The sequence below is a fragment of the Pelodiscus sinensis genome, chromosome Z, assembly GCF_052426305.1.
Source record: "Pelodiscus sinensis isolate ZL-2025 chromosome Z, ASM5242630v1, whole genome shotgun sequence".
Lineage (NCBI taxonomy): Eukaryota > Metazoa > Chordata > Testudines > Trionychidae > Pelodiscus > Pelodiscus sinensis.
Window position 1 is genome coordinate 6,482,786 of NC_143085.1, and position 13,220 is coordinate 6,496,005.

At 49.6% G+C, this 13,220-nt stretch overlaps 1 protein-coding gene across 14 annotated transcripts in view; it reads left to right on the forward strand.

Annotated features, from left to right (window-relative positions):
* The first annotated feature begins 3,283 nt into the window (after positions 1-3,283).
* MSI1 (musashi RNA binding protein 1) overlaps positions 3,284-13,220 on the forward strand; it is a 40,450-nt gene continuing 30,513 nt past the window's right edge. For 4 of the 14 annotated variants that reach the window (XM_075898096.2, XM_075898098.2, XM_075898101.2 and 1 more), the window contains exons 1-6: positions 4,141-4,199; positions 4,598-4,638; positions 4,925-5,006; positions 5,134-5,218; positions 10,527-10,568; positions 12,694-12,786. In XM_075898096.2, coding sequence (XP_075754211.2) covers positions 4,141-4,199; positions 4,598-4,638; positions 4,925-5,006; positions 5,134-5,218; positions 10,527-10,568; positions 12,694-12,786 — 402 coding nt within the window. Of the gene's footprint in view, positions 3,644-3,700; positions 3,831-3,860; positions 4,200-4,597; positions 4,639-4,924; positions 5,007-5,133; positions 5,219-10,526; positions 10,569-12,693; positions 12,787-13,220 lie in introns of those variants that run through there. The other 10 variants (XM_075898095.2, XM_075898100.2, XM_075898099.2 and 7 more) reach the window with 9 other exon arrangements.

Genomic DNA, 13,220 nt, shown 5'->3' on the forward strand with positions numbered 1-13,220 from the left:
GGAGATAGTGCCACAATTCATGGCTATGTCTACACTCCTGGCTTCTTGCACAACAACGGCCGTACTTGCGCAAAAATCTGCAGAATGTCCACACTGCCCACCCGCTCTTGCGCAAGGAAATTTACAGTACGGCCTGGTAAGAGAGGGCTCCTTGCGCAAGAGTTACGCTCTTTTTTATCAGATGTAAGCCCTCTTGCACAGGAGCTCTTGTGCAAGAGGACAGTGTGGACGCTCGGCAGGGGTTTCTTATGTAAGGAAGCCCTATGGCTAAAATGGCCACAAGAGCTTTCTTGCACAAGAGAGCGTCCACACTGCCATAGGAGCTCTTGCGCAAAAGCACAGCTCGCACGTGGCAGTGTAGAAGTTTTCTTGCACAAGAATTCTTGCACAAGATATTCTTGTGCAAGAAGCCACCATTGTAGACATAGGCCATGTGTTTGGGTGGTAGTCATCACTGATGAAGAATCAAAGGCAGAAATTCTGGCAAGAACTCTGCAAACAGCAGCAGCAAGGGCAACGCTAAAGCTAATTTGGAGGAACAGGAACATCTCCCTGGAATCCAAACTGAAACTGCTGCACGACTTGTCATCTCAGTTTTTTTGCATGCGAGACATGGATTCTCACAACAGAACTTGTACAGAAAATACAGGCAGAGACAAGCTGTTTCCATAAAATCCTCAGCATTACCTATATCGACCACATCACCAGTGAAGAGATCTGCAACATGTGCTCAGTCCTATGAAGACCTCCTGCCAACTGTGAAGAAGCATAACTTGAAGTGGCATAGCCGTGCAATTAGATCACCTGGCCTATCTAAGATCATCCTCCAAGGGCCAGTACAGAGGAAGAGAAGAAGAGGTAGACGGAAGAGATGACTGACAACATAAAAGAGAGTAGACAGGAATGGACTTCACAGGGGCACCAGCACTGGTGCACAAGTGTCTCTCACGGGTGGAGACAATTGGTAGATTGCTTGTCAATTATGGTGCCCCATGACCATCGCCTTTATGGGTGTAGTGATATCAATGACGATTAATATTTAATGTTCTCTGGGTCTTCCAGTTTGGTATCCTTCACCTAGCTATCTCTTAAATAAAAAGATACTACAATGGAGGGAAGGAATGGCACATTGCAGGCACACATTGAGGATAAACTAGAAGATTTTGTTTTGTGTGTGTATGTGTGTGTGTGTGTGTGTGTGTTTGTAACACGGTATGGAATCATTGTGTTCATGTTCAGAAACAGCTCATTCTGTGAGGTGGTCTCTGCTTGTGACAGGGCAGCTGCCTCACACTGGTCACATAAGAATTAAAACTCATCCATGGTGTAGCCCACAGCTGAGATAGATACAGCCCATTAAGGCCCAGCTGGGGCTGTATAATTAAGAGCTCCTGGAGAGACTGAAACACTCACTCTTGCTCCAGCTGTGGAGTTGGAGGGACCTGGCTACCAGGAAAGCTAGAGGCTTCCTGACACAGGGCAGGGCTGGGGAGCAGAGCCTGAGACTACTAGGGCTACAGGGAAGCAGCCACGGCAGCAAGTCCACACCCCCTTGCCAATGAGTGGCCATTTCAGACTGCAGTTTGCCCCTGAGGAAAGGGGTTAGATGGTGACTGGTAGTGGGTCACTGAGGCAGGGTAGGCATATGGGGTTGGGGGCTCTCTGAAGGGGAGGACCCCAGAGTGTGGGGGTGTTGCAGCAGGGCAGTACTTAAAGGGTAGGATGCTGCAATCTGGGAGCACAGAGGAGCCAATAACAGGTAACAGTGGGCAAGACAGTGAAAAGGGGTGTTATGGGGCTGAAATGAGCTAAGTCTCAAGTGGCCAGCAGGAGGTGCCGCAGCACTGAGTCACACCCTCTGACGCTCCCATTAACACCCATGAGCACTGAGGAAACTTTGCAGCTTGGGCCCATACTGTGTAACTGATTTCCCGAGAAATGGTTACAAAGTCTTTGTTTTTTAACCTTACTGTACATGATTGTAAGGGCCAACCAATAGTCAATGAAACTGCTGGCAACAGTTTGCCCCAATTCTGCAGTCAGGTCAGCAGATTTAAGAGAATATAAGTTGAAAAATATCTAAGGGTATTGGATAGGCCTGGCCACTTTGCACTAAACTAGGCCTACCAGAAATATTAGTAACTATACTTCCTTTGTACTGTGGTTGTATCAACAAGCCCCACTCAGGATCTGAGTCATATTGTGATGGGTTCTGTAAGAAAACATGCTGGAAGAAATAGCACCTTCCCCAGCAATATTACAACGGTTTTTTTTAAAGTGCTTGTCTATTCTCTTGGTTAGAGCTGAAGTACAACATTGGGATTACTGGAAAGGATGGGAGACTGGGAAACAAAACTGATATAAGGTCAAGATGAATGGGACTTCTTGGTATCTTACCATTCCTAACCAGGCAGTGCAGCATAATGGGGAATCAAAAAATAAAAGGGAAGCTCATACTGGATAAACTAGAGAGAGGAATGAGTAAAGTAAATCTTTAACTTGTGTATTGCATGCCCAAATAGTGGGTGTTTTGGCCCAGTGTTTATTAGGTTGTGACATTCCATTAACCTGAGTGAATGTTTCATTGGCAAGTGACAGGCACAGAGCTATAGTTGAGAAGAGGCATGAATTTTTTAATTGTAGGTCCATGTTGGAGAAGCTAGCAGTTCAGTTACTATCAACTAAATGTTGACATTAACACTTTAATGGTGTGGTTTTGGGGTTGGCCTGGGGGGGAAATTGCTTGGTTTTTCAAAGTGTCAATACATGAGAGACACACTAGCTTGGTAGTGAGAGGTTTAGAATATAGCATAAGTGTCAGGCAGAGGGGCCTATGGTCTAACCAGTTTATTAATCTGTGCCAATGTAAAATTGTACTGTGATTTTTGTGTGTGCATGCCATTACCACTGCTGAAGGTGTAGTCTATGGCTCTATTCCATATGATCTAAATGGAGAATATATTGAGAGGGGACGGGGGGAAATTACACTGGCCTGTCTTCATTTTGGTGGGAAAAGAAGGTAATTTTTTTTAACTAAACAGACAGTGTGTCAAGAGACTGTGCAAAGACCATCGTGATGAATTCCTAGTTTCATGCTCCAACTCTGCCTCAAATTAACTGTGGGGCTTTGGTAAAGTCATTTCACCTCTGAACCTCATTCCCTTATCTGTAAAAGAGGAACATGCTGCCCAAGGCTTGTGAGGAATAAAAGTTAAGGTACCATTTAGGGAAGGCGGGTGTGACAGACACTGGGCTGAGTACTACAGCAGTGTCAGTAGCAAGGAAGGGCTACTGGAATCACAATTGGCAGTCTTGGTTAAATAGGGTACAGGCTGCAACTCGCAGGTCCTGCTTGGGCAACGTGTGGCACGTTTACTGTCCCTACTGTTGCTATAGCCCTGCTGGTCCCAGGACATCAGACACACAGCGGGCGAGGGAGTATTTTTTACTGGGTCAGCCTCTGTGGGCGAGTCACGCTACTGAGCTCCCAGAGCGCTTCAGGCCTGGGGTAGCTGCTCCCGAGGTCGGTTTGGTTTCACCCTCTCAGAGCAAGCCCCCAGGGGATGTCCGAGGTGCGGGCGAGGGGCACGGCTTGCATTCCTGCCGCGCTCAGGCTCACGGAGGCGTTTGGCCTCCGTTCCGGGTAAGTGCCGGGGCAGCACCCGGCCCAGCTCGCAGGCGGCACGAGCCGAGCTGCCACCCCGACGGGCCAGCCCCCCAAACGTGGGCGCCTCGAGTTAGGCCCGCGTGAGCCAGCCCCCCGCTGCAGCCAGCGCCTGGGTCCTTGCGGCTGCGGGGCCCCCTGTGTCCAGCCCGCAGCGCGGGGCCAGGTGAGCGCCCCCGGGGCAGCGCGGGGCCAGGTGAGCGCCCCCGGGGCAGCGCGCACCGCAGCTCCCGCGCCCCCCTCGCCTCTCCCGCCGGGCCCGGGGCAGGCGGCCGGGTTTTATGCGCACGCCGGCGGCCCGCCCGCCAGGGTGGGAGGAGCCGGGCAGGTTGTCCCCGCCGGGCGGGGAGCGGGGGGAGGGCCCGGCGGAGCGGGGTCGGGGGAGGGGGCAGCATGGCCTGTCCGTCCGGCCCCTTTTGCAGCGCTCATCTGCCCCGGCAGCGCGGCGCGGCGCCTGGCAGGGAGACGCGCTGCGAATGGAGACGGACGCCAGCCCGCCCGGCCTCGCCTCCCCGGACTCCCCGCACGACCCCTGGTACCGCTCCGCCCGGCGCGGGGGGGGGGGGGGGGGGGGGGGGGGTGCGGGAGCCCAGCCGCCCCCCCCCCGGCCCCCGGCGCCGGCTCCGCGCTGCGGCCAACATGGCCGATGCCTGCGAGCTCGCCCCGCCGCTGGCGAGCCCGGACCCGAGCCCGCCCCGCATCCCCCCCCCCCCCCCCCCGCGGGCATCGGGCCACGCGCTGGCCCCGGAGCGCCCCCCCCGGGTCCCCCCTCCCGCGCCGGGCGGCGTGTCCCGCATCCCCCGCTGGACCGGGGCAGCCCGCCCCGCATTGCGCCCCTCCCGCCGCCGCGGAGCCCGGCCCGGCCTCCCCCCCGCCCCTGCCGCGCTGCCCCCGGCCCGGCCCGTTCACGGCGCTTTTTTGTGTCTCTCGCAGCAAAATGTTCATCGGGGGACTGAGCTGGCAAACCACGCAAGGTGAGGCCCGCCGGGCAGCCCGGCCCAGCCACCTGCCTCCCAAACTTTTCCAACTGCCCGGGCTGGGCTGCTACTGCCCGGGGGCCCCGCTCTGCCGGGCTCCCTCCATGCCTCTGCCGGAGAGGGCGAGGGGAGCCCCGCGTGTGGATGTGGGCGCGTCTCTTTTCGCCACCAGGGGTCTGCTCCTGGCCTCGGGCGCTTTCTCCGCGGGCTGGGCTGCGAGGTGGGCAGGGTGCCCCGGGGCTGGCGCTGGGCAGCGGCCCATGGCCTTGTGTTCTGCTTGCAGAGGGCTTGCGGGAATACTTCAGCCAGTTCGGGGAGGTGAAGGAGTGTCTGGTGATGCGGGATCCGCTGACAAAGAGATCCAGGTGAGAAGACAGGCCCTGCTTGTCCTTTGGTCCTAGCCAGAGCCAGGCCTGACTTTAACCAACTTTCCCCTCTTCTTTCCCTCCCCCTCCCTCCCCCGCCATCTTCCGCTTGGGATTCGGGATGCAGGGGGTTCGGGTTCGTCACATTCATGGACCAGGCCGGTGTGGACAAGGTGCTGGCCCAATCCAGACATGAACTGGACTCCAAGACGGTGAGGTTTCTTCTCCCATCTCAAGGAATTCATTTGTCCATTGAGCCTCAGTCCTTAGCACACTAATTGATTGTGGTTTGATTCCCAAGGAGGGCTTATAAACTATTGATTATTGATAAAGAATTTACCCCTCCCTTCTGCATTCCAGTAATGGTTTGTTAACTGGATGCTCTTCTGAGCTCTGGATTACCAAGTATGGATTGCTTTGTGAATGTTGGTGTATTGATTAGGAAATCCATGATATAATTTTCCATTCTGCCTATTGATTGCAAGACCCCGTTTGGGAAACTGATTGTGGCACTTAGAGAGTTGAGAAGACTGACTACGTTCAGGATGGCACCAGAAAAAATGTGCCCATGTGAATCTAACAGTGTCTATGGAGGCAGCTGTCCCTAAGTGGAGAGACCCTGCAGAGCCTCAGTGTCTCAGCTGGTGCCCTCTTTTCGTCCCTTATGGGAAGACAGCACCCCAGAACCTTTGGTAGGCTTTTCTTGTCTGATGCATGTACCAGTAACCTGCTATTTTGCCATAAATGTACCCCATTCATAATGGGCACTTACCCCTTACAGAGAGCTAGGCCTGTCCTCTCTACTGATGCTATAGACCAGTTGTTGTCAAACTTTTGCATTAGTGACCCCTTTCACACAGCAAGCATGAGAGTGTGGCCCCTTTTATAAACTAAAAACACATTTTTTATATTTAATACTGTTATATGCTGGAGATGAAGCAGGGTTTTGTGGTTGGAGGCTGACAGCTGGTGACTCTCTTTCAACCTCCCTGAAGGGTCATGACCCCCAGTTTGAGAATCCCTGCTATGGACCCATGTCCCCCCACCCCCACCTCCAGTGCCTCATGCACTCTTGTGGCTTCTCCAGATATGAGTTTGCAATGACCATGAATTCCTGAAATGTATTGTGCTAGTGTGCTCAGAAGATGCATTTTTGGGCTATCTTCTGCTCTTTGAGATATCAAGGGTGCTTCCATTCCCCAGGGTTGTGCATCAGTTCTTGCAGTTACTTGCTGTTCTAGTCACTTGATGAACTTGTAAACAGTTCTTTGTAGGCTCATTAGGTCTCTCAACATAGACTGTCAGTTCCTGCATTGTAAATCCTTGGCAGTTCCAAACTAATGAAAAGTCCACATGTAACTTGAAGTCTAGTGAGGCAGTTCAGGCTTCAAATTCTATATCTGAATTGAACAGAGAGAGCAGGAGAGGGAGACCCCTTTCTTGAGGCTTACAGCATGACCTGCCGTGAGATTTATGTCTGTTCCTGTTTAACAGCATGGATTGTTCCCTTTGATGTATACAGGACCTTCCTCCTCATGGGAGCTTCTGGTTAAACCTATTCCAGCCTTCTTTGCAGTGTGTAGATTGCCAGGAATCTTAAAAACCTCATGCTCTCATGAGAGTGGTGCAAAGTTAGTTTTGCTTTGGGGGAGGATTATGATGCAATGTTTTGGGGTGGGAGCAGGCTTGTTTTATTTCATACTCTGTAAACCTGGGCTCTGATGACTGTTAGAGACTGGTCCAGCTCTCTCTTGAAAAGCTGAGTGATGGATGTCAATGGGTGGGGGCAGTCCCAGGAGCATTTCTGGGATAGAGGTGAGATGCAACCTATGGTCTCCATTTTTACCAGTCTAAACCAATGCCTATCCTCGTCATAAAGCAATTCTGCAATGTACTGTGTGCGTCCAGTAAGGGGAGTGGAGGGGGAATGTGTGAGGGTGCCAAAGGAGAAGAGAAGGGATTCATGGTGTGTAAAACATGTGGGACTGGCCAGCCATTGAAATTCTGTATTGCTTCTGGATTGAAGATTGTATGTTGAGGAAGCAGAAAGAATGGTGGCAGGTTCTCTGGAGTCCTTTCTTTATTAGGAACTTTTCTTTTTTTTCCTAAAGTTTAAATCTTGGCTGAATATTTTGGGGTATATTGCCTGGTAATTGCTTGATTAGGATCTCAGTCTGATTTGGAGTTCAGTGACTCTCAGTTCCCCAGAAACATGCTGATTTTGTTGTCCTGTGTGGAGTCTTAGATGTGTTCTTTTATTATTATTTTTATTATTATTATTATTATTTTATTTTTACTCTTTAGCTGAAAATCTCTGCTATTAGTCATGGGCTAAATTACAACATTCATCTGAATCTTTTATAAAACTTTGTGGGGAAAAAGCTCAATGTGCTGAAATTACAGCTCATTCTCTTTCTTTGGAGTCCTGGTAAACAGCACTTGGTATACAATGTCTGCACAACTTGTTGCTTCATTGTTTTCCAGTTCTTCCTATTGTAATTAATGTTGTTGGCCTGATTCTCTGGAGGGAACCTTGTGCCTTTCAGATGTCTCTTTGTTTGTAAGCTAGATAGCAGCCTAGAGGGGTTATTTATGGAAATGTTTGATATGAGAGTTGGCTTTGCTGTCTCAAGGTAAAAGATTTGCGTGCCTTTGTGAAGCTGCAGCCGGCCGCTGCCTTCAGTTTCTCTGCATGCCCTGCAAACAGTAATGTGTTTGAAGTTTTGTAGCTTGGTTGTTTTTTTTTTTTTTTTTTTTTTTTTTTGCTTTTGCCAGTTTTATTTGTGAGTGAGTGAGGAGGATGCTGTTGGCATTTTACATACACTAGAAACTAACTTAACAAAGCTGGCATTAGAGGTATAAGAATTGCGCTTTTTTGAATCACTTCAGAGCCCAGCTATTGGCTACAGAGAACATGGATAATGATGTCAGCAAGCTAAACGTAGTTGCATGAGCTTACATGGGAATTAAACAATGTTCTTTGACTTTGAGAGTGATCATGAAGGGCCCATGGATTTAACCAGAGGCACAATTTGTCCCTAACACTTGGTAGCTTGAAATTAAAGTGACAGGCCTTTAGATAACACCCCTAACCGTTATCTGATACTGGCGTTAGAGTTCCTCAGACAATGTCTTAAAACAATTAAGACCTTGTGTACAAATCTTTATCACATCCATAAGTGATACTGAAGTAAAACTCTACCAGACTTTTGGCTTTAGTACCAGGGATATAGGAAGTAGGGATGTTACGAAGTGAATAAATGGCTAATTGTGTAGCAGATAGAAATTCTATTGACTACACAATTAGTTGAGAAGGGAGCAAGCCTCCACCTCCGGGAGTTTTCCCCCTGCTGTGGCTCTGCAGTTTAAATGTAGTAAGAGCCGTGCTTGCTCAGTCCTGGCTTGCACTGGGTCCAGCAGCCACTGTCCATAGGGGATCCCAGAAGTGGGCTGGGATCCTCCAAGGACAGGGCCTGCTGCCAGCGAAGCCTCTATTTGTGGCCAGTCCCAACCATCAGCCCCAACAACTTTGCAGCAGCCTGCTCTGTCCCTCCATCTGTGCTGTGGTCTCTAATAGCACCAGCTCTTGCTTTCCCCATCCCTCTTGCTGCCTCTGATACACAGACAGTGCAGGGGGAGGGAATGCAAGTAGTTGACTACTTGGCTATTAGGCGTACATCCCTAATTGGAAGAGGCTATCACCACTTCTGTTATGAAAATTCCTGCATTTGAGGAATTACCCCCTTTCTAGCACCTTGAATTTTGTATTGGACTCTCTTCCCTCTGAGCTAACTGTAGTTGGTCAGGCCTTGGTTTGCCAACAATAATAGCTAGTTGTACAGAAGAATTTGTGAAATTACTCCCTGTCCCGTCCCCCCCAGCCAGGTGAATATGTTATCTCTGCCCAGTTTATCACACTCAGCGTAATGAGAAAATGAGGCCTGGGCTTAACTTTGCTGTGTATGAAAGCATCTTCTTGGCAGGAGCTGAATGACACTGGCTGAGAACTAAAAGACAGTAGATTATTGTTTTTGCTTATTATCTGCCATCAGCCTCTTGGTCTCCTGCCGGCCTCTGTCCTCAGAATTCACTGAGGATTTCTGTACTAGCCAGGAAGCCAGTGGATTGGAGTGGGAGGCAGGGGGAGGAGAAAGGAAAGGTGCTCAGATGTCCCTATGAGGCACCGAGAGGGAATGTTGCTCTGTGTGTTTAACATTCATAAGAGGAGGTTTATGTTCTTCACTTTTGCCTCTGTTTACTTACATGCTGAGTTTATTTTTCTAGTTTGTGAATCACGGTGGTGATGGAAAGGCAAAGGGGAGTGATTTGAAGAGGTACTGAGCTTTGGGCTCTATATGACAGGTGAAAGGATGAAGGAAGGGGGAAAAAACAGCCTGGAAAGTAGAACAAATAGCATGGAGAGGAGCTAGAGAGATGTAGTTTCCTTGTGGGCTGTTTGAGTTGCTGGGTTAATGGGACAATCTTCTCAGCTCCTCGGCCAGCTGCAGTCTTTCCAACTGTGCATTGAACCAGACCTTCCTTTAGCACAGGTCTCTCGATGAGGATTTGTAGATGTGGATCATTTCTAATGTAAATGTGACATTACAGGAGTTGCTGGGGATGTGTGTAAATAATGAGGTCATGGCTCAGAAGAAGGGGCGACTTTGTGGGTATTTGGTTGTCAGTGCATTAGTCTTTTCCTTGTTTGTGTTGCGGTGGTTTTAAGAATAGTACAGCCATGCATTCATCCACTGCTGAGGCCAGCAGAATGTGTGCCACCTGGATATTGGTGCTGAGATACAGGTACTCTAGTGGGCAGCAGGGTTATTAATAAACCAAACAGGCATATCTAGCACAGTAGAATGATTGGAACTGATTGTGTTTATTATACAGCATATAACCTGCAGAAGGAGCAGTAGTTTAGTGTGTGATTTGATGGCAGAAATCTGTATCAGTTGGTATTGCAACTTTCTGAACTTGAGACTCTTCTGTTTAATTCACATCTTCCCTTCTCATATGAATTGGGAGGGAGATTATCCATGCTATTAGAGATCAAGTTCTTGGCTTTTTATGTGCTGACCATTTCCTGCTCCCCTACTAACTAGGTGAGTTGCGGTGGTTTTAAGAATAGTACAGCCATGCATTACACTTAGACAGAGTGAAGGGGAAGATAAGGAACACTCTAATATGATGTTGCTAGTGCAGGGTGGCCAAGGTGCAGTGTTAACACAGAGGACTGGTTAACAGACAGCTAATCCAGCCTGTGGTGTTCCATCTTGCCCTGAACTGCTGCTGCTCGCATGTGTATAGAACATTGCATGCTGGGAACTGTAGTCTCCAGGGATCACTCCCCTATTAGACTGCAGACATCTTTCTCTTCTACTTTATGCTCATTAGGCGTCTTTCTGGGCTTTCTGGCAAGCAATAAGCTGGGAAAAGTTTGTGGGGTGCTTATAGTAATAAATGAAATGTAGGCAATTGAAGTGTGTTCACCTTCTCTCTCCCCTATGTCTCTTTCAGATCGACCCAAAAGTAGCGTTCCCCCGCCGAGCACAGCCCAAGGTAGGTAGCATCAGAAGCTTTTACAAAATGAAAAGGGGCAACTCAAGGAACTTCAATTCTCTTTGTGCCTGTGCCCAGAGGGTGTTGGAAGGACGTCTTGGTGCCACAACTAGTACTGGCTTAATCTCTTCTGACCTTAATGATGAGCTTTGGTGCCCCACCTCCAGATATGCATTCTGTTGTGCATGATCTAGATCGCTGTGGAGCTTTTGTGTTTGCCAGGATGAGATTGGAACAGTCCAAGCTTCACTTCACTGAGGCTAGAGCTTTATGGAAGGAGCTGATGAAATGCAGAACTCTGCTCAAGAACATGGCACCTTCTGCTCTTTGGTAGCCTGCATTTGGAACCTTAGGACCCGCAAGCTGTTTCAGTCTGTGGCAGAAGACGTGTAGGATGACCTGGGGAGAAGTGTGGGTGAAAGGACTTCATTTTTGTAGAATGGCTAGGCGTCAGCCCTGGAAAGGCGAGAGAGAGAAGGATGTTGGGCCTCACCTGCACCAGGAGGGTGGGTGCTCAGTGGAAGTGAGCAGCTGTTGGCGTTCTCCCAGATGCTCCAGTGGGAAACGTGTAAGTGTGGAGTGAAGAGCAAACTGGCCCCTGGCCTTCCAAGTGGAATGGCAATTTGGAGATCTGGCTTAAATGGGCTGAGGAACAAGAGCCTACAGTCACCCCCAAGTACTGCAGTGGGAAAAAGGGCTGGTGAGGAAGAGCAGGAGGGGAGAGAACTGCAGAGTGGAGGAAGAGAATGATGGGGGGCGGGGGGAAAGCACAGGAGATCAGGAGCTGAGAACAATTAGTGAGCAGGTATCCTGAATAACTGGAGCCAAGAAGCACATGGTAGGAATTGGGTTAATTCCATTAAGCAGTTTGGTGACAGAAGGTGCTTTAGTGTTAGAACAGGCTGCTCTCCAAGCCATGGAATTGCTGCGGATTAGCTCTCTGCTCCTTGGGGTAATTAAGACCATGTGTTCCTGCTAGAGCAGGGGTGTGGCCAAGGGGCTGAGTGGAGGATGTAGCTGGAGCATCAGTTCAAAGAACTGCAGTGTGCCTCATCCTAGCAGCCATCGCCCCCCTTGGTTATTCCTCCGCTGGCTTCTGTGGCTGAGGGATGAGAAAGGGGACAGGAAGGCTTAACTGGGAGTTTGTCCTGGCTCCTTAAGTCTGATGGCTTGAGAATGGGAGAGGAGCAAAACTTGTAGGGCTGTGTCTAGACTGGCCAGTTTTTCCGGAAAACCAGCTGCTTTTCCGGAAAAACTTGCCAGCTGTCTACACTGGCCGCTTGAATTTCCGCAGGAACACTGACTTCTTACTGTAAGAAATGAGTGCTTTTTGCGGAAATACTATGCTGCTCCCATTCAGAGCAAAAGGGCCAGTGTAGACAGCTGAGATTTTTTTTGCGCAAAAGCGCGTCTAGATTGGCCAGACGCTTTTCCGCAAAAAGTGCTTTTGCAGAAAAGTGTCCATGCCAATCTAGACGCTCTGTTCTGAAAATGCTTTTAACGGAAAACTTTTCTGGAAAATCATGCCAGTCTAGACGTAGCCTAGGAGTTTACACTGCACCATTTGCTGACCCTGTGGGCCATGGAGATCACCCCCTCACCTTGCTTTGCCATACTTTGCTTCCGAGTTTCAAGGAAACTCTGGGGAGGGAGGGTGAGTTGGGGATTGGCAGGGTGACAGCAGTACCCTGTGTGAGTGACAGGAGAGTTGGGAAGGTGATGGCATCACTCTGTGTGTCTGCTAGGAGGTTTGTGAAAGTGATTAGCAGGGGAGAGATTTTAACATGCAAAATCTGTCCCCAGGGGGCTAGCAGGGAGAGAGTGACAGTGCCTGGCAAGTCCCCTGGGTAGTTGGTGAGGTTAGAGAGGAAAGGGATAGGAGACAGCATTATTGGGCATGTTTGGCCTGGGTTGAGATCATACTGTGAAACTCCAACACAAGTACAAAGTTTCTGGGGCTTGAGACATGTCCTCCATTAGATACAGTGTTTCATTAGGGGACTCTCTGCCTCAGGACAGTTTCCCTGTGCAATACATCATCGTACAGCATGTTCTTCAGCTTCCAGCAGGGGAGGTTTTGGAGACAGACCTTGTTTCCTGCTAACGCTGTCCTCCCCTTTCCCAGATGGTAACGCGGACGAAGAAGATATTTGTGGGGGGTCTCTCTGTGAACACGACGGTGGAGGATGTGAAGCAGTATTTTGAGCAGTTTGGGAAGGTAAGTCTGATGAGTGAGGTTGGATGAGGGTGGTCTTTGTGCTGGGAAGGAAGGGGTGTTTCCTGGTGATCAGGTAAACCCCAGGCTTGAAACTTTCATGCATAGGGATATGGCCCGATTGACCTGCCCTGTACTGATTATGAACAGAAAAGTCTCTTGCTTGCTCATGAGTAGCTGGAACCTGAGAGAAGGGAGACTGGATGCCATAGCCCACTCCCCTGAATCTCACTGAAGGTGCCTTTGTGGCTTTGGAGTTCTACAGATTCATAGTTAAGGTGTTTGAGCATAGCTGGCTTCCCTTTGCACCCTCGAGCTGAACACAACTGAACTGTGGAGATGATCTGATCCAGAATCCAATTGTGAAGCTTTGGCCCACTTCTGATTCTCAACTTTATGGTGGACTCCTTTTGTAACTTTCTGTTCGAAAGAAATCC